General features: G+C 38.4%; 2 protein-coding genes and 1 long non-coding RNA gene across 5 annotated transcripts in view; 1 reads left to right on the top strand and 2 right to left on the bottom strand.

Moving 5' to 3' along the window:
- Positions 1-1,402: 1,402 nt before the first annotated feature.
- Positions 1,403-3,670, bottom strand: LOC141776887 (uncharacterized). Its single transcript, XM_074650724.1, has 2 exons — positions 3,519-3,670; positions 1,403-3,400 (listed from the first exon to the last, which is right to left on the bottom strand). The coding sequence occupies exon 2, from the start codon at positions 3,392-3,394 to the stop codon at positions 1,829-1,831; it is 1,566 nt and encodes a 521-aa protein (XP_074506825.1). The 5' UTR covers positions 3,395-3,400; positions 3,519-3,670; the 3' UTR covers positions 1,403-1,828.
- Positions 3,671-3,828: 158 nt separating this feature from the next.
- cldn1 (claudin 1) lies at positions 3,829-8,975 on the top strand. The gene is made up of 4 exons (XM_074650725.1): positions 3,829-5,338; positions 7,090-7,254; positions 7,519-7,603; positions 8,450-8,975. The coding sequence occupies exons 1-4, from the start codon at positions 5,116-5,118 to the stop codon at positions 8,610-8,612; spliced, it is 636 nt and encodes a 211-aa protein (XP_074506826.1). The 5' UTR covers positions 3,829-5,115; the 3' UTR covers positions 8,613-8,975.
- Positions 8,976-10,568: 1,593 nt separating this feature from the next.
- Positions 10,569-27,736, bottom strand: part of LOC141776886 (uncharacterized) — a 42,861-nt gene continuing 25,693 nt past the window's right edge. For all 3 annotated transcript variants that reach the window (XR_012595815.1, XR_012595817.1, XR_012595816.1), the window contains exon 3: positions 10,569-10,988. This is a non-coding gene — a long non-coding RNA (uncharacterized LOC141776886). The remainder of the gene's footprint in view (positions 10,989-27,736) is intronic.

The raw sequence follows: 27,736 nt of genomic DNA, 5'->3' as shown, positions 1-27,736 counted from the left end.
TTTATACCATAGTTTTGCTCAAGTGAGGATTACCTCCAACTTAATGCCAACCCTCCAAACTTTGGAAGTAAGACAGCCACCACTTTTTGTCATGTGAATTGTGATGTCATTCAACTCGGACCGAGGACCCAATCGACCCCCTGGCCTTTGACCCTTATTAACCCCGGGTTAGAGTGCTGTATTCAAGGTGTAGCCATCTGTGTGCCTTGTTGAGTCGAGGCTGCCCTCCTCCCTCGCTCTTTATCATCCGTCCCAGTGTTCAGGAGCAGTGGAGTGGTCAGAGAGTCTTGGTCAACTTTTGAAACCCCTAGATGACAGGACGTTTCACTTCTACAATCCTTCATGAAATATAATTATATATGAGTGTCTAGGCAGTGGTGAAATCTAACTAAGAATATTTACAAAAAACTGTACAACTACAATTATATACTATTTTATTCTTCTTCTCTAGAGGGATATACAGTATATTTACTGCACCACACATGTATGACAGCTATAATAACAGGTTACTTTATGATTTTATATACAAAAGCGATGTTGAGCTCATATAATGTATTGCTATAAGTTAAACTACCCAACAACTCTATATACAATAGTCAAAATTAGCTTCACTTTGACCAACTAATGCTGCATATACATTAATGCATTATTAATAATAATAATCCAATAACATAATATATAATAATATAACAAGGACAAGAGCTTTTCTGCTTCTACTGTTAACTGCATTTTGCTGATGGTACCTCCTCCTCCTCTTTAGCTCAAAGAACTTTTTGAATATTTTACATTGTGGTATGGAAACCTTTACTTAAAGGGGACATATCATGCTCATTTCTAGGTCCATAATTGTATTTAGTGTTTTTACTACAACATGTTTACATGCTTTAATGTTCAAAAATCACTTTAATTTTCTCATATTGTCTGTCTGAATATACCTGTATTCACCCTCTGTCTGAAACGCTCCGTTTTAACGTCTGTCTCTTTAAGCCCCCCCCTCCTGAAAAGCAGTCTGCTCTGATTGGTCAGCGTTTCCAATCTTCCGCATCTGCGCTGTTGCTGTCTTCAGCCGGGGACTTTGTGTGTGTCAACTACACAGAGTTTAGAGGCATTTCTACCTCTGACTGTGTAGTTATGACATCATAACCTTACACATATCCTGACGGCTCGTTTAAAGGCACAGCCTCTGAATACAGGCTTTGTGCATTTGAGCGTTTTGATACTTTCACAGAAATTATATAGTACCTAGACCTGCTTTATAATCAAAGAAGACATGGAAATCGTACTTTCTACAATATGGGACCTTTAAATGACGGATCTGAATACTGAATACTTCCTCCGCCACCGCCTTAAAGACAGACTATGTTTCCTGCCTTTTCAAAGTAAATGTTTGAATTCAAACAAATCAGCAAATACCCCATTTTATTGACATTTTACATTGGCAGCTGTTCCAAAACATTCCTGTAGTAAAGTAAGTATTCTGCACTTGTTGATGATCATTCAGTTTGACAATGCCATACAAAAATGTACACAAACAAGGAAACCAGAAGCATCTAGTGGAGATTCAATGTGTTAGCAGAAGATTACTCAAAGTTCCTCTAAGCAGCGATCTTAAAAAGCAAAGGGTTGAACTTTGAACTTTACAAGAAAAGGGTTCATCCACCCCTCTTATCATTCGGCAGCATGCATGTTTACTGGTTATCAGCTGCTGAGTTAGAGGTTTGTTTACAGAATGGACTGTGACAGTCAGAACATATAATGTGACTCTTTGTGTCAAGAAACACCGAATGCATGAGGACGTATTTGCGCAGAGAACAAAGTCTGATTGAAACTACTGACCGGTGAACTCGATCATCGTCTCACTGCTACATTGAGGCTCATTTTTCACAATATGCTCCATAACGCTGCCGTCATCTTCCTCAAACCGTACCGCTACTGTCAGTGGAGTGCATTTATCCACTTTACAATCGATGGTCACAGTGTCACCTGAAGCTTGTAATCTACAGCTGCTGAGATCAGGCATGTCATCTTTAGACACCTGACACACCAGCTGCTCCTTGTCGATGGAGACGACTGCCCGTCTTCTCAAAAAGCCCGGGCTCGCGCAGAGCATCCTGTCCAGCATCTCTATGTCTCGGCTGTTTCTCAGCACCCAGTCATGCAGATACCACATGTGGCAGTCACATTTCCAGGGGTTCCCGTGGAGTCTCACTGTGTGCTGGATGGCAAAAAGGTCTAAAAGGCCCAGTGGGAGAGTTTCCAGCTGGTTGTCAGAGAGGTAGAGCTGCTGAATGAGCAACTGGTCCTCAAACAGTTTGACATCCACTTTGCTCAGGTTGTTCTTGTGTAGGTGAATCGACTTGATGCCAAATAGATCACGAAAGATCATTTCGGGCAGTAGGGTGAGCTGGTTTTCAGACAGGTCCAGATTCTCCAGGGCTGTAACATTTCTAAAAATGTGCTCAGGAAGGTCGGAGAGCAGGTTAGAGGACAAGATGAGGTCGCTAAGAGACGTCAAACTGCTTAGAGAGGACAGCTCAGTCAGTCTGTTGCCTTTTAGGTTCAGCTCCTTCAAATTTGACGCCTCGAATCCAAACACTTTATCGCTGAATGTTGTAAGAAGGTTTCCGCGGAGGTTAAGCACCTTCAGTTTGGATAACACAAAGAAGATATCATCAGCGAGCTCTGATATCTTATTCGCCTCCAAGTGAAGCTCTATCAGCTGAGAAATATTGTGGAACGTGTCAGATGTCAGATTGCTGATGAGGTTGTTGTTAATTTTCAGGATCTCCAGTCTTGTCGGACCAGAAAAAGTTTCCCTTTTTACTTCTTCAAGCTTATTTTGGGATAAATCCAGGACACGCAGATTGTGCAGGTTCCGGAGAAGAAACGTAGGCAGATCTGATATGATGTTGCCCTTCATCTGCAGAGTCTCGAGCTGTTTAAGAGAGTCGAACATGCCAGGAAGCACTGTCTTGAACCGGTTGAAGTTAAGCAGCAGTTTAGTCAAGTTTCCCTGCCTTGAAAAAGTCCCCAAATATAAATTCTCCAGCCAGGGGTTCCCGCTGATTTCCAGCTCCTGCAGCTCAGTCAGATGCTCAAAAGCCTGAGAGTGAACACTTCGCAGGGCATTATTCAGAAAGATAAGCTTGGTGAGTTGGGGACTCTGCTCTAAATTGTGGGCGAAGAGGTACGATAAGGATGAACTTATTACAATAAAGTCCTTGACCTCCTTGGATGTGTTCTTGGGTAAAGCTGTCATCCGTTCATCAGAACACAGTACTAAAGCTGAAGTGAAACACTGGCAACTGTATGGACAAGAGGTCTGTGACTGTGTGTTGCCTTTGTGACAGAGAAGCAGCACCAGGAACAGAATCAGGCCCCGTTCTATGTCCATTTTTCACTGTCAAAACATGAAGAAAGTTTCTATGAATCAACAAGAAATCAAAGCCGAGCTGCTTTTTTTTCCACAGAGAAAAGAATGAGTATTTTTCTATTTAAATAAATGAAATCAGACATACCTCTGTGTCACAGGGATCCCGTAGCATTGAAACAAATTTCCCTGTGGAGCTACGAGCCAGCTGACACACAGTGCAAACGGCAACAAGTCTGAATTAGGCAAGACAAAAACCTTTGGTCAGCGGCCATGGTTTCATTTGCTCACGACAAAAAAAAAGTAGACAATCCTTTCATTCAGCAAATCAACAAGAAAAACAAAATAGAAATAGTTGACTTTTATTTGTTGCTATATAATATACAACATGTAGAAAAAAGCAGTCTTATATCTTTTTTTATATTGGTTTCAGCAGAAGTCTGTCAGAGATGAGTCACTATTTACTAAAACAAAACAAATAGATCCCAGAGGAAATGTGCAGTAACAAGAAAAGTAGATCACTCTTTCCAGTAATTCTTTTTGTCCATCGGAAATAACAAATACTACAACAACTACTACTACAACTAGTGAGAACACTACTAATAATTATATTTATTTAACTTGGTAGTACAAAACAACATTTAAAGGTCCCATATTATAAAAAAGTGAGATTTTTATGTTTTTTTATTATAAAACCGGCTTAAGTCCTATATAAATACTGTGAAAGTATCGAAACACTCAATCCACAGGGAAATTCACACAGCCCGTATTCAGAAACTCTGCATTTGAAACAAGCTGTCAGGATTTCTGTCAATTTGTGATGTCACAAATATACAATATTTAGACCCTTTACACAGATTTAAATGTAAACATTCTAAATGTGTCCCAGTTTATTCCTGGTTGCAGTGTATGTGAATGTCATCAGCTGACCGGAAGTACACATGGACCCAACCTGTTCCCCTGGCAACGCAATTCTGTTGCAATTCCGTCAAAATGCGCTAAAACGGAGCGTTTCAGACAGAGGGTAAATACAGGTATATTCAGACCGACAGTTTGAGGAAAATAAAGTTTTTTTTAACATTACAGCATGTAAACATGTTCTAGTAGAAACACAAAATACAAGTATGAACCTGAAAATGAGCATGATATGGGACCTTTAAAAAAATAAATAATAACATTCATATACAGCAATAACACAGTGCCAGAGATGCATAAATTGGAGCGCTTGACCATTTAAAATGATTAATAAAACATCTTATATGGCGTTTGAAAGCCTGGTGTCAAGGCTGTGTTTCCAAATCAAGTTTTTCTATATCATAATAGATAGATTATTATCATTTATGATTATATATATAATCATAGAACATATATTTTACTCTGAAAGTACAACACACTTGTGATGTACAGACACTGTGTTGTCTTAGTGTGTTTGAGAGCTGTGCTTTTTCTATGGAGATTTTATTGTAAGGCTGGAGGTTTAGGAGCAATTTCAGTCATTGCAGGAGAACATCACCTCCACTAGATGTCATCCTGCTCCACCTAACCTCAGTTGGAGTTAATGGCATTCCTGGATCCTCCCTCTCCTCTGGGGCTTTCCCTGAGGATGCACAGGTAGACCACACTGTTTGGGATCAGATCCACCACCCAGAACCTCCAGGAACTACATCAAGACAGTTTTAAGTCTTTTGGAACTTTTGTTTTTTCCACTTTCTTCATTTCTCATTTTTAGTTTCTGAAATCAAACAATGGCCAATGCAAGTATACAGCTTCTGGGCCTCACGCTGGCCTTCCTGGGCTTCATTGGCTCGATAGCATCCACAGTCATGGTGGAATGGAAAGCTTCGTCGTATGCAGGGGACAACATCATCATAGCTCAGGCGATGTATGAAGGGCTGTGGAAGAGCTGTGTATCACAGAGCACCGGTCAGGTTCAGTGTAAAGTGTATGATTCACTTCTCCAACTACCAGGTAAAGCTGTTTTACAAATCATGTTTACATCATACTGTATCACTGATCATATGAGCAGACACAACATAGTGAGCATATAACAATTACAGTATATTGTGTCCTAAATCACTTCTTCTTCAGCATCATTTCTTCTTCTACTAAAGAATGGGTGTGGGAAGAAAATGGGTTATGGGACAATGAAAGGTGCATTTCTCAAACAATGTTAAATTTTTTCAACAGTGACTTTATGAAATTGAAATTATAAATTCATGAAATGTCTCAATTTTAGAAGTTTATGATTTGTGGGCCGGTATGCTGTGAAACAGGAATGTGTAAATCTCTCTGGTCATTCAAACCTTCTCCTCTCTTCCCCCCTGTTAGACCGCTGCATGCAGAGACATGTCAGTAAAATACCTGCAGCTGGCTGATCAAACAGAAACTTCTTCTTCTTTTATATCATTTCAAAAGGGATAGAAGTTATGGGTGGTGTTGGATTTCAAATGTAAATGTAGTAAATCTGTAAAAAAGTAAAAAAGTGTATCTGTGTAAATGGATTTTTAATTTATTTATCATAAAAGGCTGATGCCAGCTTCATCAGATAGGAATGTTTCTCAGCTGGATGTGACTCATATCATCTGCACTCCCGCCTGTTTAGTGCCTGTTGTAAACAAAACCAACACTGAGATTCAATAAAGAGATTTTTTTAAGCTTAGATTTTACTTTTATTTTAGATAGATTTTAGATTTTAGATTAATAGTATAGGGTGAATTAGCCTAATGTGGGCCATTTTTTTGCATTTCAGACTTCTGTAACATATTGCGATATGAAGCCAATACATTAAATCCATGTGGGCCATTTTTTTGCATTTCAGACTTCTGTAACATATTGCGATATGAAGCCAATACATTAAATCCACACCCAGTACCACTCCGAATTCCCCAAGATGTGTCCTAATCAAACCAAAAAAGATGCAGCCGCCCCCAATTATGGAATATAATTTGCACTTCACCTTACATATCTTAAATAATGCATTAGAAGACTAAAAACCTATAAATAACAATTGTTATTTCCCAATCCATGCTGTCACACTTTAGACAACTCATCCTGTCCCGCCTTTTTGAAACCATATTTCCTAAAGTGGGACAATGGAGAATTTGATTGAAATAACATATATAGAGTATTTTTACACCATTTTATTTATTTTCTTTTGATGAAAAAACATATCATAAACATATCCTGATAAAAAACTAGCAGGATTGTTTTATCTATAAAAAAATTTATACCCTTAACATTAAGTTTGTCCAAACACGTCATGCCACTGACCTTTGGGCGGTCTTCACAACAGGGAGCTTCCTGTTTGAAGATTGCTCCACCCTAATCTATAATTGGACATTTGAGATGATTTTGATCACATGACACCACAGCTTCTGTTAACAAACAATTTTATTGACTTTTATTTGTTTGAGGAAGACCTACACCCACTGGAGCTTAGGTGGCCCACATTAGGCAGTGTCCCACATTACAGCAACTCACCCTATATATATATAGTTTGCAATAAAGATTCATTTGTGCAGTTAAAAAGCATAGAGGAAGTAAGAGTAGGGATGACAAAGGGAGAACAAATCCTGGTGAGATTTGAAAACGAGTCAGGAACAACAGTCAACTACTTAACTTTATAAGGTCAGAGCTAAATGAATAAATTAGAAACTTTTAAAAGCCGTGAAATTGAATGAAACCTGCTCAATTCAAGCGATCCGTGTCTTTCTCTCTAGGTATGGTCACGGGCACACGAGGGCTGATGCTGGGCTCCATCATGCTGAGCGTTATCGCTATGTTGGTGTGCATGGTGGGCATGAGGTGCACCACCTGTATGGCAGAACAACCGGAGCAGAAGGACAAAGTGGCTCTAGCTGGAGGAATTGTCTTCATTATTGCTGGTCAGAGTCCATTCAGTTCAGACACACACATACATGCACACTGGTTGAACATCATCTGGCTTGTAGGGATATTTTTTGCCCTAAAGATGTTGCACCATGCTATGATTTACTTTGACCAATATATTACATCCATTCTTTTTAACATGATTTGGCTTGTAGGCAACTTGTGGGTTTCTTAAACATGATGACAGATGATACGGTCTTGCATGTTATAACCTGTAAAATCCAACAATATAAAATGTTTTCCTGCTCATGGTTTTTCAGGTGTGCTTGCTCTGGTGGGAACGTCTTGGTATGGCCACAGAATAGCCAAAGACTTCTACGACCCGTTTACTCCGACTAACTCCAGGTGAGGTCGTCCTTCTCTTTAGTCTGGAATTCACACTAATTATCAGATGTCACTGCGGCTGTGTGTAATGACACAGAGAGCGGACGCTTGCCAAACAAACTGTCTTTTATTATGCTATTGTTCTCCTGCCGGTCCAAGTTATCATTTAGTATTACACACTTGAAAGAATAGTTTTGTGTTTTGGCCTGTAACCTTTGAACCATAAGTCTCAGGGAGATGAATCTATCTTTATAAGCCACATCCATTTGCATCTAGACTGATTTGCCGCCATTTAAAATTTTATATTAGCACTTTGTGCTATTGCGACCACATTTGGTGGACGTGTAGATCTCTGAGTGACCATGGCAAATTTGGTGTCCTTTGGCCACTAACTGGTGTTGTAGCAGTATCATCTAACTATAAAGGAAGTATTCTCTGTCTGTCTGTCTGTCTGTGTATGTATGTATGTATGTATGTATGTATCTATGACTGCCCTTCGCATATCTTGAGAACCGTTCATCCAATCAATTTCACATTTAGTGGGAACAAGCAGCCATACCACAGTTCTCAATAACGCTGCAAGCAGAACTTCTGGGGGCCAAGCAATCGGTCGGTGCCAATGGGCACGCGCTCCGAACAGGCACGGCATTAGTGTAGTTAACTTTATAATAACGGCTTGAAACCACATGTTGTGATTTTGAACATTTGGCCACTGCTGTGACTCAGATCTAGCCTAATTGAATATAATATAATCATTTTGGATTTAGACCTGAGGACTTGTAATGCTGGTAAATTTGAGAAAAGTCTTTTCTGTCTTTTCCAAATGTCCACATACGTGTGACAGTGTGATGTGTGAATTATTCACAGGTATGAATTTGGAAGTGCCCTGTATGTTGGATGGGGAGCTGCCTGTCTCATCATCATAGGAGGAGCCTTCCTCTGCTGCAACTGCTCCAGCAAGGACTCAGGGAAAGGTCCACGCTACCCAGCATCCCGCTCTGCAAGCCAGCCGAGCAGGGACTACGTCTAGGACAATCACTAAACGATGTCTTTGCAGGGAATTGTCTTCTCTCATTCAGATTTTTTTTTAATGTTTTGCAACATGTATATTTGCAGGTGTTATATTTGGTGTATGTTTATATTTGTTGGGAAATACATTCAGAGAGCCCACAGACAGCAAAAATAAGAAATAAATAAAAGTGTGTGGCATCTCTTGAATACTGCAGGGAACTTCCACATATTAACAGTGGACATTAATATTAAAGATGACTTTTACCCATTTAGTATAAATCTTCTGAGGGTGTGACAGTTTTATTTTTGTTATTTTCTTTGTTTGGAATCGTGCCATTATTCTATCATATCATGTAAAATAAAATCCTCATCACTTTCGTAATATTGTATGCTTTTATAGTATTCAGGTTTCAGGTGTTCAGGAACTTTATTAGTACAGGCACAAATCCTCAAAAGGGCTTACGTTTTTTTCAGATACCCCGGCCCGAGGTAGAACAAAACACATCCTTTTTTTATATATATATATATAATTTTGATGGTCGTAACAAAAATATTTCGTACAGAAAAAAAAAAAAGATGAATGATTAATATATCAATATATTGACTCATCCCATAGGCGAAAAAGTGCAGAATAAAACCACTGTGGAGATGGTGTTTAATTTTCCACCTATTGCTTGGATTTAGTTCAAATTTACACTCAATAATGCCCTGATATCTACCGTACACATCAAAGCAATATGAATAGCAAAATATGTATTTATTATACAACTACAGCCTAGAGGCTTTTAAATACAAAATTGTCATACGCGGAAATTAACAGAAAATTAAGTTACTTAAGGTAATAAAGATGATATGTTGGCGCAGTTCAGGCCATCACATTGATTAAGGAACTTTGTACAGAAACAGTAAAGCAAAATGTGTAAAGCGGGGAGTAAAATGTTATTTTTTTCGTGTTAAAGGGACTGTTTGTAAGAATCAGAAATGCTTGTTAACAGCGACAACTGTGGCCGTTAAGTCATAGTATAGTATGTTGAAAAAAATGTCATAGCATAGTATGTCGGAAAAATGTTTTTAATAGTCATAATATGTCGAATTTTTTTTTAAAAGTCATAGTAAAGAATGTCGGAAAAATTAAAAAAGTTATTGTAAAGTATGTCGAAAAAAAAGTCATAGTATAAAATGGGGAAAAAAAGTCTAAGTATGTTGAAAAAATATTTTAAAAAGTCATAGTATAGTATGTAGAAAATCTTTGCGAAAAAAGTCATAGTATAGTATGTCGAAAAATTTCATGAAAAAAGTCGAAAAATTTCATGAAAAAAAGGTCATAGTATTGTCTGTCGAAAATGTCATGATAAAAAGTCATAATTTAGTATGTAGAAAAATTGAATGAAAAAAAGTCATAGTACAGTATGTCACAAAAATTTCATCAAAAAGTCATAGTATAGTATGTCGAAAATTTATGCTAAAAGGGTCATAGTTTAGTATGTCAAAAAATTTCATGATAAAAAGTCATAGTATAGCATGTCGAAAAATTTCATGAAAAAAGTCATAGTAAAGTATGTGGAAAAAACGTCTAGTATAGTATGTCGAAAAAAATAAGAAGTCATAGTATATTATGTCAAAAAAAACAAAAAAAAGTTACAGTACAGTATGTCGAAAAAAGTCATTAAAAAAGTCATAGTATAGTATGTTGAAAAAAAGTCATGAGAAAAAAATTCAAAAGAAAGTCATATTATACAATGTCGAAATTTTTAAAAAAAAGTCACAGTATAGTATGTTGAAAAAAATCTAAAAAGTCATCGTATAGTATTTCGAAAAACATAGGTCATAGTATAGTTTGTGAAAAAATGTGTCATAGTAGTATGTCGGAATGTCTTTTAAAAAAATCATCGTATAGTATTTTGAGAAATTCATAGTATAAAATGTCAATTTTTTTTTTTTTTAAAGTCACAGTATAGTATGTTGAAAAAATCCTACAAAGCAAGATCCAATTGATTGTTGTAACTTTTATTAAATCAATACTGGATCACAACAGGAATGTTGCAGCATGAAATGAAGCGAACCAGTGCACTCGACAAAGAAAAATACTTCATTTTCTGTTAAGTCAGATTTCAGTGGAAAAATATATGTTTATAGACTTTAATATCAGATGACTTCTTTTAGGACATTTTCAACACTTGCGTGAACATAAAACTCTGAGTTAAATCTCCCTACAAAAGATCAGAAATGTTTGCTTTAGAAAGTTAAATATATGTAGGAGTCAAGTATAAACATCAGAGGCAAAACAAATTGCCCCTCTGAGTACATGAACAATCATACATTAAAAGAAAAAGACATGGATGAAGTGAGTGAAGAAACTCTGTCATCCTCAGTTTTGGTCCAGAACTGCACTCATCTGGGGAGAAAAGAAGAGGACATAAGAATTTGCATCACATTCTTATTCAACTACTACTACAACAGGCTTTCTCAAAATGTTCATGACTGAGTGCCAATTTAGGGAGCCAGCATAGGATTGAGGGTCACACGGGAAAAGTGTAACTATAATATATTACGACATTTTTAATGAAATACTATACTATGAGTATTTTGTCTTTTTTATGTTATGCTAATATGTTTTTTTATGACATACTAGGCTTGGGCGGTATACCGGGGTATTAAAATTCCCGAAAGTATGATTTTCAATAGCGTCATGAATACAGACTCTCAAAATTATGTTGTATTGAAGTGCACACTTTTAAAAAAAAAAAAAGGTTTCCGAGAAAAAAAATCGAAATATTATGAGAATAAAGTCATAATATCATAAAATAGTAATTTTACGTGTTATTTTAGAGGGGAAATAGAGCAACTTTACGCCTCTGTGAAAATGAGGAACGTGGAGCATCTTGTGAAGTCTCAGCTTTACAGCTTGATACCAGATTTATATAATTCCAAAACTGTTTAGGGACCCCTAAGTGTATGCAGAAATATTCAAATACACGAAAGATTTATACTGCATAAAAAAAACCTGAATGTTTTTTGCCCCAAACTGCATGTGATTGTCATAAAGTGGGCATGTCTGTAAAGGGGAGACTCGTGGGTACCCATAGAACCCATTTTCATTCACATATCTTGAGGTCAGAGGTCAAAATGGCCATGCCAGTTTTTCCTCACCAAAATTTTGCGTAACTTTGTAGAGTTATTTAGCGATCTTCCTGACAAGCATGACATGGTTGGTACCAATGGATTAGGTTTTCTAGTTTCATATGATGCCAGTATGTTTACTCTAGCTTGAAAAGTCGGCCCGCAACAACCTCTGAAAGGGGTTAAGGTAGTCCTATGTTGTTTTTTTAGAAAATATAAATACATTAACAGTATATACATTAAAAAACTGCTCCTGTCAGGGGTACATTAATGAAGTAAAAAAAATAAAATAAAAATACATCTTTATAAAGAAAAAGTAATATAATTTCATAATAAATTCTAATTGGTCCATAAGAAATTTATCAAACATATAATTAGTTTTAATTGCCCTCTTATTCTTAATAACATAGTCCTATGCAAGCATGTACAAGCATGTGCGTGTGTCTTGGAGGCAGAATAAAGTCCCCCACCCACTTCCCCCATGTCTCTCATGCATTACAGCACCCCCCCCCCCCCCCCCCCCCAATGCAGCAACCAAGAAACAGCGTGACAGCATCTTCTGAGGAAGGTGGGGATCTGTAAATAAAATGTCTCTAAAATGTGTCATTAGCACTTATGTGAGACTGGCAGCCAGAACAATCACGAAAACTACATACACACATATCCACTCTGTACAAAACAACTTGAATGCCTGTTTAAAAGCTCCAATCTAACCATTTAACATTTCTTTCACTCACTTTAGAGTGAACATTTTTAGGTTTTATAACATGGGAAATAGAATAAAGAGAGTGAAAAAGTTTAACAAAAAATAATCAGTAAAACATCTTTTAAAAGGAGAGTTTTCATTTTCCAACATGTAGCAGTGGCTGCTGCAGAAATGTGTTGCCTCAGGGAAGACAAAACTAATGCAGAATGAAAGGACGCTGGGGAGCGGCTCCTGACGAGCATACCTCAAACCACCAGCTCCTGCCCCAACATGCTTTGTCACAGTGTAGTCATCAGAGTTCATCAGGAAACCAGATTCAAAATAATGTATACACACCTAATGTTTAGCACATTAACTCGCACTGTGTGATTCTCTATAAGGAAGAATTATAGAGACTTTAATCCCCCCAACACACCCCCATCCCACCAGCACATGCATACACAACATGACTTTATCTACTGTTTTCTCTACTTTATGAACAAACAGTGAACATGAACACACACTAGTATGCAGTGATTCTGCAGCAGAGAGCGCCACCATCTGGTAATCCTAGAGTCTGCTGCTCAAACACCTGGGAGCTGCACTCGGTCAGAGTATTGTGTGAAATGCTGGATGTCCAGCAATAATGTTCAAGTTTATGTTGAACTTGTTTATTTTAAAAGGCAAATACTAATTCAGACAATACAAAAAATAATACAAGAGAGAGAAGGACAAGGGTCAAATTAGGGTTTGTTGCAGTTACATAGTCAGCGTCTTAAAAGCCTGGACCAGCAGGAGGATGACCCTCCATATCACACTGTTTAAAAGTGTATTACACTTGCTTATCACATTACATGACGCAGGGCTTTATATTGTTTTATAACAAAAGAAATACAGATACTATTATGAACATATAAAGATCTTATTTATACCTCTAAAGAAAATAATGTGAGAGTGTTATACAGAGTATTTTTTAGGGATTATATTCTACACAAAATCCCAACAGTGTTTTCCTTTGTATTTCTCATATTGTGTTGACAAGAAGATGTAAGGGATTAATAATAAATCACTGCTGTTAAATCTGAGGTAAAATGCAAAACAAAATGCTCACCGGTTGTACAAAGCAAAGAGATGACATGTGTATTTAAAATCACGAGTGTTCACTGCCCTCTGGTGGTCACTGTGAAGAACTGCAATATTAAATTAGTCGAGTTAGCATCAATGCAGCCATGTTAACATACTTACACTTCTGGGAAATATACACTTTCTAAGCACATTACATGATGCAGGGCTTTATATTGTTTTATAACAAAGTATACATTAGAAATACACAGTGGGGGAATGTAACTAAGGACACTCAAGTACTGTATTTAAGTACAATTTTGATATACTCATACTTTACTTGAGTATTTTAATTTTCTGCTATTATACTTTTACTCCACTACATTTATTTGAGAACTTTAATTACTTTCCAGATTCAGATTAATAATAAAAAATATAATCAACAAATAAATTATGATATATTACTATATTTTAAAGATTTCTTTATTGATCTCCAGGGAAATTCACAAGCTATCCAGCAGTATATAAAGTAATATATACTGTATATAAAAGGTACATAAATAAATTAAAATTAACCCCATATTTACCAGCTGCAACATTAAAGTGATATACACATTAATGCGTCAATAATTATAAATAAATATAATATAATATAATATTTCCAAAAATATAATTATTCTGTATAATGAGTACTTTACTTTTGGTACTTTAAGTATATTTTGATGCTAATACTTTTGTACTTTTACTTCAGTAAGATTTTAAATGCAGGACTTTAACTCATAGCAGAGTATTTTCACACTGTAATATTGCTACTTTTACCTAAGTAAAATATTTAAGTACTTCTTCCACCACTGGATTTACAGATACTATCATTAACAAATAAATGTCATATTGATTACTCTAGAGAATATTACCCATATTATTAATATAATATAATATATATGCAATTTAATCTAGGCTTGAAGTTGGCAGTGCCATAACTGATTCATCATGTTGTTATGTATTCCTGTTGTTGTGGTGCCCTTAAGGGGTTAAGATGTTGACCATGAACTGCATCGTTAAAAAGCTTAAAATTCCATAAAAATACTTTAACTTATTGCACAGTTAATACTTTTTCTGCCTTTTCTAAATGCACTTCGGTGGGATTTTGTCATCTGCAGCTGCTCCCATTGACTTATACACTGTTTCACACATGAATGAAGGTTCAGTTTCACTTCCTGATAAGTCACAGGGAAAGACAGCATGAATGAATGAATCATCAAGACCCTTCTTCCACTGAAGCACAGACAGTGTTACAGCAGGAGGTCTTTTCAAGTCCAACTTCCTGAATTGGGGAGTAAAATATAAGAAGAGAAAGTGCACCGAAAGTTCAGGAATTGTGGCTGTGACGGGAAGAGGATCATTTCTTTTTCCCCCTCTTACTTCTAGGAACTAATCTGGGCTCATATAACTGTCAGTGACACTGCTTTGTCATTTTGATATACTCCTACAGTTAAAGATGACTCATGGGACAGATTAATAAAAGAAATATCCATTCAGAGCAAAATCTGGATGAACTGAAAAGCCTTGAAAGAATGATCACACTATTTGAAATTACAAGCTTCAACGTAAAGATATGATTCAAAGTGCAACGTTACACAATTTTATGTCTTCAGCCTTCAAAGACTCCTTCCATTATATGATTGTTTAACATAAATTTCAGAAAAAATTACGATGAGAGACTAAAGTATGTGCTATAAACTTCTAAAATCCTAATTAAGTGCATTGTGAAAATATTCTGTAGCATAAGAAAAATGAGTGAAGAGTGATCACGTGGCCACTAGAGGACAACAGAGGCCAAGTTTTGGATCAATTTCCCAACAACCTGACATGAAACTCTATAAATAAAACAAGAATAATAATAAAATATAATATTTAATGTACATTGAGACATAAAAATGATTATCAACACCATCAGGTACTTCTATTAGACAAGAATTACTGAAAATGACAGATGGATAATGAGATTATGAGCTTTATTCTGATATGTTACTATAAAATATATATAATGGTTAGACTATATATAACATCAATACACCTCTTTTACAAACATTTTACCATACATAAAACAAAGGAAATCATGAATCAAAATATAAAAAATAACTGGGTACTACTAAATTGATAATAATATCAAAAGAAACAAAGGACAAACACATCTAGTGAGATATATATATATATATATATATATATATATACACACACACATACATAGTATATGTACATTATATGTATATATTTTAGTGTTATTTTTCTTATCTATTACCCCCCTACTTTGTTAACCATTTGACTTGTTTTTCTTGGCGCTATCTACTCTTCTATATGGTTCTGACACTTCCTCTACTTAACAATGCTGTCTTTAAAAGTGGTCTAAAAACAATAAGCTATTCTGTTGTTGCACTGTTGCCGGTCAGAGTGAAGAAGAGAGTCAGAGCAGCTTAAAAATAAACGTTTGGGGATTCTTGGAGTAGTCTCGGCTACGGCTGTAGGTCAAAGGATGTGGAAGTATGCAAACAATAAACCGCTGTGACCAAAAACATGGACTCAGATTTGACCTTTGCTCTTCTGCACACATTATCCTCTGACAGCTCTAAGAACATTACCTAAATCCCCAAAGTTACTATATATGCACAGCTGCTCCATGCAGAAAACACTGAAGGCATGTTTGCACACTAATCCGCAACACCAATCCTACTTTAGATCTTTATTAATTTCAGCAAATGATCCATGAATTATGAGGATATGCTGCAATAAAACCCATTCAGAATGACATTTTTATGAGCTTGTTAAAAAAAATGGACGTCGGTCAGACTGAGGAAGTGCATAGACGGAGCAGCACTTACAGTAACTCGTCCCCCCCCCCCCCACTCTTTAGCCCAGTATTGGATCTGGATCTGGACCAAACTCTAACTCAAACTGCTGTAATCAGCAAAGTGCAGCCGCCAGACATCACAGAAAAATCAATGAGCGGGTACAAAATCACACAGAAAACTAAACTGCTGCTGTTTAAAAAACATTTCTGTCTTCCAGTATCGTCTGCGGCCTCTTGAATATTACAAAACCGACATGAAAATACAGAGTGAGGTGAAGTACTTGTCAAAATTGTAAAATAGTGTGTCAGCAACTGTCAACGCTACGTCAGCTTCATCTCACACTGCAGGAGACAAACCTGAATGATCAGAGATTAGATTAGACTGAGACTTACACTATACATACGAGTGAAATAGCTGTTACCAAAGAGAGAATAGCAATGAAGTATCCACGTGTCCTCCTTAAAATAATCACATAACAGTCTTAGAAAAGGATATAATGACTTCTTGAAGATTAGGGAGCAACAACTGGATTATACAGATGCTGACAGTGGAAGAAATGTTCCTGAAATGTAATCACTACTGCCTAACTGTCTCCCTATAGATTATAATGCAGATATTAAAACACTGGGTGAAGTTGTTGTTTTCTTGTGTCATTGTTGCCCTCTAATGTTCTATCTTTGTCTGTATAGTTGACAGATAAGGATCAGAGGAATGATACCACCGCACTTATTCTATGAAGGTGACCCAGCGATGTTAATATACACAACACACTGTATATGTTAATACTCTGCCTTTTAGAGTTTAACATTGTTGCGTGAAAAGTCTTTAATTGCTAACATGCTGTAAATGTATGAATTAGTTGAGGCTCTAATAGAAACACAGGAAATTCATCTCCTTTAATGCCTTTAACCATCATTTAAATACATGTTTTGCTCTGTTTTGATTTGTATATGGCCTCGTTATTAGCAGTGGTTGTAGGTACCTTAGTGCATTCACTCACGTACTATACTTATCCACTTTATGCTTCTAGTTCACTTCACTTCAGTACTCCACTACATGTATTCGACAGCTCTAATTCCATAGCCCACTAATATTATATATACCAACATAACAATCACAGGGGCCATTTGTCTGCATGAGAAATACTTATCTTCAGGTACAGTGTGTAGGATTTCGCGGCATCTAGTGGTGTGGTTGCAGATTGCAACCAACTAAGTACCTCTCTGCTAAATCCTCCCTTTCCAAGACTGCGGTAATGTGAGCCGCCGAGTGCAAAACTGTGGTAACCCCGTTCGCCACGCTCAGAGGCCATCCTTACCATAATAACACTACTGTAGCATCAATCCAAGTCAGACGGCATCTGGCGGTAACACGGTTTTACACTCTGCGGCTCACATTACCACAGTTTCATAAGCGTGTCAGAGAACTACTAGATATGAAGGGCTCATTCTAAGCTAACGAAAACACAATTCTTAGTTTCAGGTGATTATACACTAATGAAAACATAGTTATGAATATTATATTCCATTTTTCCAGATCCCACATAAGCACGTTTTGCTGACAATACTTCTGTCCTTTTACAACTTTTTAAAAGATTTTGAATGCAGGACTTTTACTTGAAGTACTGTTACTGAAGTAAAACATCTGAATACTTCTTCCACCGCTACCTATTACAGCAAAGGTGTTTGTGTGGCCAACCAGCAGAGGTCCCCTCTCACCTGATTCTAAACACATAACATCCTGAGCCTCAGTCTGGGCTGAGATCCTCCAGCGGAAGCTACACAGTACCTCCCCGATCAAAATGATCTATTGATCCACTCAGGAGCTGGGACACCACAGGAGACCTGCTTGTGTCTGGGACCATCATATCTCATCATGTGTTTTACAGGTTTGAAGAGTTTTATATGATGTAATGTGGAGCACAGTTTATGGCCACCGATTGGCTTTATTAGGGGGGTAGTAGCTCAATCCGTGTGGGTTTGGCTTGCCGACTCAGGTTCAAGTCCCCGTATGGACCAAGCACGGAGCGTGAACTGGTAGCTGGAGAGGTGCCGATTTGCTGCTGAGGTGCCCTTTAGCAAGGCACCCTGCTTGTCCTGTCTATGGTCCCCTCAATCTGAACTTAAAAGTGGCAGTAAGCTGAAAATTGTTGGCATCATGGGCAAAAATTCAGTTTTCAGGCTTTAAAAAATCTAGCCTGCGACGTGAGACTATATTATACATAATGATATAGATATATGTCATAAAAAAATGTATTGCCCAGTCCTTTGAGACCTGAGACCTGTCTGTGACATATAAAATCTGAATCAGTTAAGTGTGTACACAACGACAACAGTAAGACAATAGCGCAATGGTGCAGAGTGCAAAGGGTGCTGGAATAAATAAGGGATGATGATTAGTGTAACAGGTTGCTTAATCTCTAAGAACTGCTTCTCTCTCCCACTGATGTCATTTATGGGGGTTCACCCCAGGGGTCCCACAGCTGGATACAGTAGACGGAGAGAAAACAGCCTGACTGCTGACTCACTTGTTAGGATTATTATTATTATTATCATTACTGCACTTTGGAACATTTTCTGTTAGACATGAGTCCGACCTCCTGGTGAAGGCTCCTGATCAGCCTCCTGTTCTCACTGTTAAGCTCTTTATCTATTTATTTGGTACTTCATAAGAATAAAAGAAAAGGGGGGAATTGATTGAGAAGACGCACATAAAGACACACACACACACACACACACACACACACACACACACACACACACACACACACACACACACACACACGTACAGGCCAGATGATCCTTGAAGCTTAACTAATGAGATCAGCGTGACTTGAGATTTTCATTCAACTTGGCAGGAAGTCTAAATATGTGTGTGTGTCCGTGGTTGTGTGTGGTTGTGTGTGTGTGTGTGTGAACTGATTAATATGCATGTGTGCATCATATCGACTTAATCAACTCTCATTGCAACTCATAGCAGAAGCAGCTCGCAGCTCATTAACACTTATTCAGCCTCCGCTGACCTACTCCAACACCTGGATCACTTTCTGTACAAAACAGATGAGCGTCTCCATGGGAACCAGGGTCTCCTCCTCCATATTTGTCAGGATTAAACACGAGCGGTGCTTTTACGCAATGTCTCCATCCGCTGCACCGCATGGAGAAGAGGGAGACGGATACATGTGTATGTGATGCACATAATGTGATTAAAATTCAGCTTTTGAGAGTGATAAGAGACATTATTTTATGCCACAATTTTAATCCCATGTTATGTTAAGAAAGATAAAGTGTGGTGATTCTACACAATGACAGCTGTTAGCTAGTTAACAGACGACATGATAAAATATAGTACAAATAGGTATAATAAACCTCAAAAAGGAGATGCTCACATGCAATCATGAGTACAATAAAATGATACCAGCTGCAGCAGCAGTGCATTGCTCTCTGCTTTGAAGCTGCAACGTTCAGACACAACTTCCCTCCACTCAGCAACAACAAACTCAAGGCCTTTCTACTCCAACATTTACACTAATCTTCACTTTTTCAACCAGCAGTCGACCCTCACTCGACATTCAACTACGATTTAAAACATTGTGCAAGCTTCCCTCTCCTCGTATCTTATGAGTCTTTCCACATTCTCTCAGACTCTGGCAGATGTAGATTTTGGATCCCGGGCAGGAGTCTCTAAAATATCCAGAGCAGCACGGCCAAGATGTGGACTCGAGTGATTTAAACACGGAGACACTTCCAGGCGTCGCTGCTCTGCCTCCCCGCCGCCTCCCCATCTGAAGGAGCCAATTGATTTCAAGAGCCGTCACCTCTGCTTTCCTGAATAATGCCACACCCTACCTCAGGAAATATATTGAAGGTAGGTTAATAAGGGTCTCTGGAGTCATGTTTTGTCAAAATACATCATGTGCCTCTGTGTCCTCCGATGCCCCTAATGAAATCTGCAAGATTTCACAACAACCAATCAGAGCCGAGCTGGAGCCTTGCCGTCTCTGAGCAGCTGTCAATCACTCACAAACTCCGAACAAACGGTCAAACTAGGCAGCGCTGATCAAATATGAATCAATATTCTGTTACTGTAATGTTTTCAGAAACATCTTGTAGTGTACTGTTTAGCTGTAAAATGAGAAAGTTTGTGACCCGGAACAGAACAGTTGAGGAAATACCAAGCACCGCCCACTAGCCCGAGCATAGCCAATAGGAACGCTCTCGCTCTCTGAGATGACCTGTGATTGGCCAAGGTCTCCCGTTTCAGGGTAGCTTTTTTAAAGCCTGAAAACAGAGCCATGAGGAGGTGCAGAAGTCTAGTTTTCTCTCAGAACACTTGAATTACAATATGCTGAAAGGTTATTATGGAATTTTTGCCCAATGATGCCATCTGATTATGCAAAACTTTTATTTTTCACAGCTTTATTCAAATCTTTAAAAATGCAAACAATTAAACCGTTTTCAAAAACATGATAAAAGTAGAAAAAGATTAGATGTGCCAATGTTCTGATTGAAAGATTTTGAACTGGGGACCATGATGAAATATGGTTAAAATAATATTTGTTTACCACCAACATTATTTTTCCTGCTCTACTGAATGTTTGGATTTTGCCTTTTGGGGATTTTTCTTTGCTCTTTTTTTTTTTTCAAACAACAATAACAATGTACCTAAAATGATAAAAGTTTTCCATGTGTGATCTAATAAACAATCCCAGATATTAATTTATCAGAGTCAGTGTTGATTCTTTTGTTTTACTTTTAATTTTGCTTTGGTTTTGATGCAAACTGTGCTATAAATATAACTAACAGACACTATCATATTCGCATCTACATGTAGCATCCAGTGTTTCTTAAACGCTGGTATATGTGGTTTTATATGAGCTCATCCCGCCATCTTTTGTCCTCAAAAAGCCTTGAGCCTTAAACAAATACAGCAAACCCTCCACGTGGCCGACACATGGTTCTGATCATGAGACATGGAGAGCCAGAAGTCATATCTCTGCTCCAAACACACACTGACTTTACTATAACACTCACTTTTGAGAGCTGAGGACTTAAATGATTATCTTTTAGATTATAATATTTAGTATTTTTTTCAATCACAGTGCTGCTTTATCACAAACATTTAAATGAGCTGATTGGTCTGAATTTCTGAATATTGCTGTTGCGGCTGGCGTGCAGGAAAAACACAGCACAGAAGTCTAATAAATTTCAATGTTCAATGGTGGGAAATCAGCATGGGATCATGTAATTTTCTCTGCACTGTGCACATGCAACTCCCACTTAGAGGAGGGTCTGGGGTGATATTGTGAAGCTCTCGACAAAATACGGTGCCCGAATGTAACTTAAAACTGTCAGTTAAAACCCCTGGACACCATGTTTCCAGTTACTTTGGCTGATTAAACCTCTTCATAGGTTGATCTTGGGTGGTGTTTTGCTGAGAGTTGAGTAATTTGTGCAGTAAGAGTGTTGCTGAGCCAAATGAAGCAATGCCAACATGCAGCAACATACAAGGAATCCCATGTGTGACTGTTTCAAGGTCGGTAATCAATATTTTCTACGTTTACACTGAAGCAAATGAATGGCATTATTTTTAGCTCTTTGTTTTGGTTTTATGGCACATTTACTCCATGGTTCACTCCTGCTGCTCTCAACAGGCAACCGTTTTCAGCATATTGATGTTTCCTAAAATACCAGAAGGGGGGTGGGAGAGACAGGGGCCACTGGAAACATGAGGAACTGACGGACTTTCAGTAAGTAAAACATCTTGAAGCTCTCTAGCCCCTTTTACACAGAGATTCCGCAATGCTGCCACAAAGAAGATCCGCCGTTACGTCGCCTTTGTTTTTTCACATTGAACCAAACAACGGAGACGGAGGAAGACGGAGGAAGGCGTATAAATAGCGAAACATTACACAGACATTCAGTGTGTCATGAAGATGCATTTTAGGCTTTTCGTGTGTCATTTGTACGCCATGCAACAAAACTACAGTAACGTCTAGTTACCTTTAGGCAACAAAACCACAGGTTTAGGAAAAACGTCATGGTTGGGCTTAAAATAAGTATGTAAACTAGGTAAAATACATATGGAAACACAGAACATCAGTACGGAAAACACGTCACAAATGTCGCTAACGTAACTTACAAAACAAAACACCAGTCTCAAACTCTGGTCACTTGGTTAAAAGTCCTGTGTTTGTTGGATTGTTGGTTGGGAGCAAAAGAGGGGAGACATTTCACACAACAGCGTCGGCGTCTAGCAAGTTAACGCTATTGGTTAAAACGGTTAACGGTTTCTCTTTAAGGAGAAAAGCTTGTCCACTTTAACAGCCCACCTTAAGAGGCGGAGCCGGAGTTGCAGGATACAGGAAGTCGGCTCCGGTCTCTGGCTCGCTTGAGCGGAGCAGAGTTGTAGTTTTGTAGCATTTATTAGCCGACAAATAAACTGTACACACACTGCTACACCCACGTTCACAGCTATAACGCCACCAACTACCTCACACTCACCGCCAAGACACACACGCGGTCTGTTGGGAACTCGCTAAAGTTACGCAGACTACGTGTTCGGCGGCGAGCACAAAGCCTCCGGCAATGCTAGAGCTGCTAACTTAGTACAAATACACACCGTTTGTTGGCCACTCCCTAAAGTTATGCCGGGCAGACAAAGTATCGTTACGCCGGGTTAACGAGGGTCGGTTATCGGTTAAGAACATTTTTCAAAATGAGCATCCCTAATTGGCACCCAAGTATTGTGATAGTATCAAATGGGGAGATAGGTGAATTGTCCCAGCCCTAGAATCTTGACTATTAAATTATAAAAAAAAACAACATTCATTTTCAAGGAAAACTAGCAGCCAACTAACGGAGAGCTCTAACATGATGACAGCTGAGGTGGTCCGAGGTAAAAAAACATTTGCATCCCAAACTGGAGTACATGGGGTGTGTAATGACTTGGCCTGGTCAACATCTTTATCTTCTGCTGTCTGACAGTCATGTGAGCAGATCCAGTGTACAATAAACATGCTACACAGCCACAGACATCCCCCCCACACTCCTTCATGACACTCTGGGCAGTGCTGAAGCACCCCGAGGCTCCTGTCTATTGAAAAGATATTATCAGCGTGTTACAAAATAATCCTGATTGAAAGGATTCCTTTGTTTTAGGAGTCTGAATGAAATGAGTTCAGTCCAGTCAAAGAGCTAGGTTTTCTACCACTTTCAAATTTCAACAGTGTATGAAGTGCTTTTGATGATTTCCATTGTCCTTCTGCCTTGAAATACAATGGGACTCTTGAGAGAGAAAAAGATGAGGGTGATAGTTTGTCATCAGTGGTAACATTATCTAACTGTACATTGACTAGATTTGCTCCATGTGATGAGATCTGAGGATCTGTGAAAAAGGCAATAAACCTTCACTGTACCAGCGGTGGTGCTGTTAGCGGCTTATCCGAGAATCTCCTTCAAAATCAGTGATGAACAGTAAAAACATTTACTTGAGTACTTGAGTACAATTCTGAGGTACTTGCACGTTGCTTGAGTGTTTCTATTTTATCCTACCCAATAGTTATACGACACTATGCTACACTTAAGAAAATAATGTACTTTTTACTCATTTACTACATTTATCTGACAGCTTCTTAAAGAAGTTGGGAGACTTGCTTTTAAGTTCAAAGCACCATCAGACTGGAATAATTTGCACAATTTACTCAGATAAATTGCTTCTTTCCACGATTTCATGACTTCTTTGATTGTTTATCTTAAATCTAAATCTACATCTTGTTTTTGATTTGATTTATTATGTTCAGCATTATTTTTATGTTCATTATTTTTCATGTTATGTTAAGAGCCTTTGTGTACGTCCTTGTTGAATATGTTCATTGTTTTATTGTTGGATTTATGTTTTTTGTTTAATTTATTATCATTATTTTTATAGCCGTGTAATAAGCGTGATAATGCACAGCAAGCGGGTCATAGTTGTGAAAGAATCCCCTTCAGGGCGATGCCGCACTCTCTCATCGCCCTGAAGGGGATTCTTTCACAACAATGATCGGCCCCCTTACATAAATTTTGAAATGAAATAAAATGAGCTGTATAGTAACTTTGTAGAGTCCTACAGTATAATGACTATATAAAATAAGATGCATTGTCTTACAGTAAACTAAACTAGCCAAATAAGATAGTTTCGTCTCAACCTTACATCTGCTTACATGTTAATGCACCAGAAATATAACTTTTATACTTTATTTTGCTGATAACACTTTTCCTTTCACTTAATAAACGTTTACTTAAGAACAATTTGGCATTTTCCTTGTATTTAATAATAATGACAACCGTCACTTAAGTAAAGGATCCAATACTAATTTGCTCTAACAGGTGCAATAATACAGACAGATTTGATTGGGCGCTGTGTGCAAATGATGTTTATTTTAGCAACAATGTTATTGACAGACAACACACACAGAATCTCCCCTGTGACTGTTTAAAGGTTAATAATCAATATTTTCTATGTTTACACCGAATCAAATATAGCATTCTTTTTAGCGCTTTGTTTTGGTTTTACGGCACATTTACTCCATGTTTCACTCCTGCTGCTCTCAACAAGCCACGTTTCCATCAGCAACAAGCAACAGTTTTCAGCATATTGATGTTTCCTAAAATACCAAAGGGGGGAGGGAGAGACAGGGGCCACTGGAAACATGAGGAACTGACGGAGACTTTCGGTAAAGAAAAACTCAAAGCTCTCTGCGAGAGGTGCTGAGGAAGTATTTGAGGAAGTGTGTGTTTCTACACCCTCACCAGGCCAACAGAGGGAGTTAGGAGTCACACGGATGGTAATAGAGGGGAGCCGTCTATTTCAAAGCAGAGAGACAAATACAAAATATGAAAAAACATTTGTTGCAGTCCTCCAAAACAAGCTCATAATTAGATTTATTATTTTTCAAAGAAGTCATATGAAATTCATTCATTCCTCCAATTAATTCATTTGGTCTGCTGTACAGCACCGCCGCTAGAACACGTGCAGCAGACCAAATTAATGAATTGGTCTGCTCAACAGCACCGCCGCTAGGAAGCAGGTGCATCACATGTGCATCACACGTGCATCACACATGCATCACACGTGCATCAAGCGCTGTGCGTAAGGCACCAAGTGCCAGAGGGGGCACAAACAGCCATAACACTACCATTTCCCACCTCGCGGAAAAGACAGCTCAACTTTGGACCGATATTTAGCCCCTTTCCCAGTAAGCTAGCATGACATGTTTGGAATCAAAGATTCAATGTGATACCTTCATCGGCCTCCAAAAGGAAGTAATGTTGATGCCAGTCAGCAGGCCTGCTGTCAGGGGGGGGTCAAAGGCTACAGGTGACCCCCGGCCCAAGGCCCAGTGGGGCCCATGCAAAGGTCTATGGTTGACCTTTAAATGGGATTGAAGCTGGAGTGAAGATACTGCTATCATATGAAACAAGACGACCTGGAGTCGGTTTTGATGAGGGGCCCATATTGGGAAGTCTGTCCCCCTTTATGAGCGAAATCTTGCTTAAGGCAACAAATTTGTCAGGGCCGGCTCTGCTGCTGTACATAGGATATTAAATTCAAGATTCAAGAGTTTAATTTGTCACGTACTCACACAGGATGTGCAGTGAAATGTAAAGTGGCAGTACTCACGAGATTGTGCAAAAACAACATACAACTGTACAAATATTTTTAAAATGTAGTAAGAATTGTAGGGACAATGGCAATATATATAAATATACAATATGGAATATAAATACCTGGCACCAGTAAGACGGAAATTAACTCAGTAAGTCTCTTCATTACTGAATGCCTACTTTTACTTTAGTGCAGGGCTGGGTTTCGGTACCCGATACCTTTAAGGTGTTGACTGAAATAACCCAGTACCCAGTAGTATTGAAACTTGCCCGGTCAAACGATACCTGCAATCGATCTTTTTTGTGCCCATCTAGAAAAATATGACTATTTACAGAGCATGAGAGCGGAGTGGAGCACAAGCAAGCGGGGAGCATGAGGAAAGGATTTTGGATGTTTGTTTTTTTTTAAAGTTGGAGCGTCGCCTTAACTCCCGCTCCATCCCACTCCAATTTTGCTACGGTACCGCTCACACCGTGAGTTCGAAGCATGCCTGAGCGAGTCAGACCCAGAATGTATCTGTGTAATGCACACGGCGCCTGCATAGGATTGTTTCAGACTCGTGACATCCAAACATTTTCAATAACTCCAAAGCTGCAGTTGAGTCTAATTCTTGTTAATGGTTTCTTCATATTTTAATTGTAATTGTCTAATTTTGTAAAAGTGCATTGTTACTATTTGCCTGTTAGTCACAATGGCTGCAGTGTTTTTAGTGGCCTTTGCTGTCACTGCGGGAAAAAAAATCATTCATCTGCGTCGTGTGTGTTGACATGAAAAGTGAGTCATTGTCAGTGTCGTATCTCTGTTCATCTTTTCTCTCCATGCCTTTAGAATTGCACAATCTATAAGCTTGTTCTGTATATTAGCCTTATTATTAAAACACAAAAAACACACACGGCAAGCGCCGATAGCTGCCTCTGCCCAGCCCTCGTCTCTAGATGCTCCAAAACAGAACTTCCTTGCTTATATTCCAAACTAGTTACGTTACGGTATTTTAAAGTATTTTACAGTGTTTTGACTGACTCTTATTTATTCAAGCCAGAGTATATGGCTGAAGAAATGCAGCGGAGAGAGGCTTCGGCTGCAGTGGGGAGGAAATGACTGTTGGGGATCCTCCAGTACCTGAGGTGTCGAGAGAAAACACCAACCAGTGGAGCCTTTGCTCAAATTGCCCTCCGACGCCAACAGAAACAGAATCATTCTGCTGTAATGAACGTCAGCGTGGGAAGTTTTTGCTGGATGCTGTCGCCGACGACAACCTCCAGAGAGCCTGTGTGTGCGTAACTATGCATGAAACTTTTCCTCCTCACATGGACAGAAGTGTGTTGGAGACCTTCGTCAGGATCCCGAAGATAAACTGGAAAAGACAACCAAGACCAGCAGGGCGAGAGGGCAGATGAAGTATAGGTGCAACTCGGCCACACTATAGCTGTATTCGAAACCGCCTACTACATACTACTGATGAGTACGACCTGAGTAGTATGCAGTATGAAACAGTTAAAGTGATGTATTTTGCAGTATGCTAGGCCCGGCTTTAGCCTTTAAACCAGTTCTTAAAGCACTGGACAAAAAACTCGTGCCACTATTGCAATATTATCGAAAAATACAACTTAGATTTTTTTGTTTATCTTATGTTTGTTTACTTTATAAGATACTGCATGGTTTAAACAATTTATTCTAACAGCTCATAGTGAAGTGAGACAAAAAGGATCATCAACCAGGAAAGACGGTAAATATAAATCATAGCCAGACAAAATTAGAGAGAGCTCCAGCCAGCTCATA

This window comes from Sebastes fasciatus, chromosome 11 (genome assembly GCF_043250625.1).
Source record: "Sebastes fasciatus isolate fSebFas1 chromosome 11, fSebFas1.pri, whole genome shotgun sequence".
Lineage (NCBI taxonomy): Eukaryota > Metazoa > Chordata > Actinopteri > Perciformes > Sebastidae > Sebastes > Sebastes fasciatus.
The sequence above is the reverse complement of the archived record's forward strand: the minus strand, read 5'-3'. Positions and strand labels throughout refer to the sequence as shown.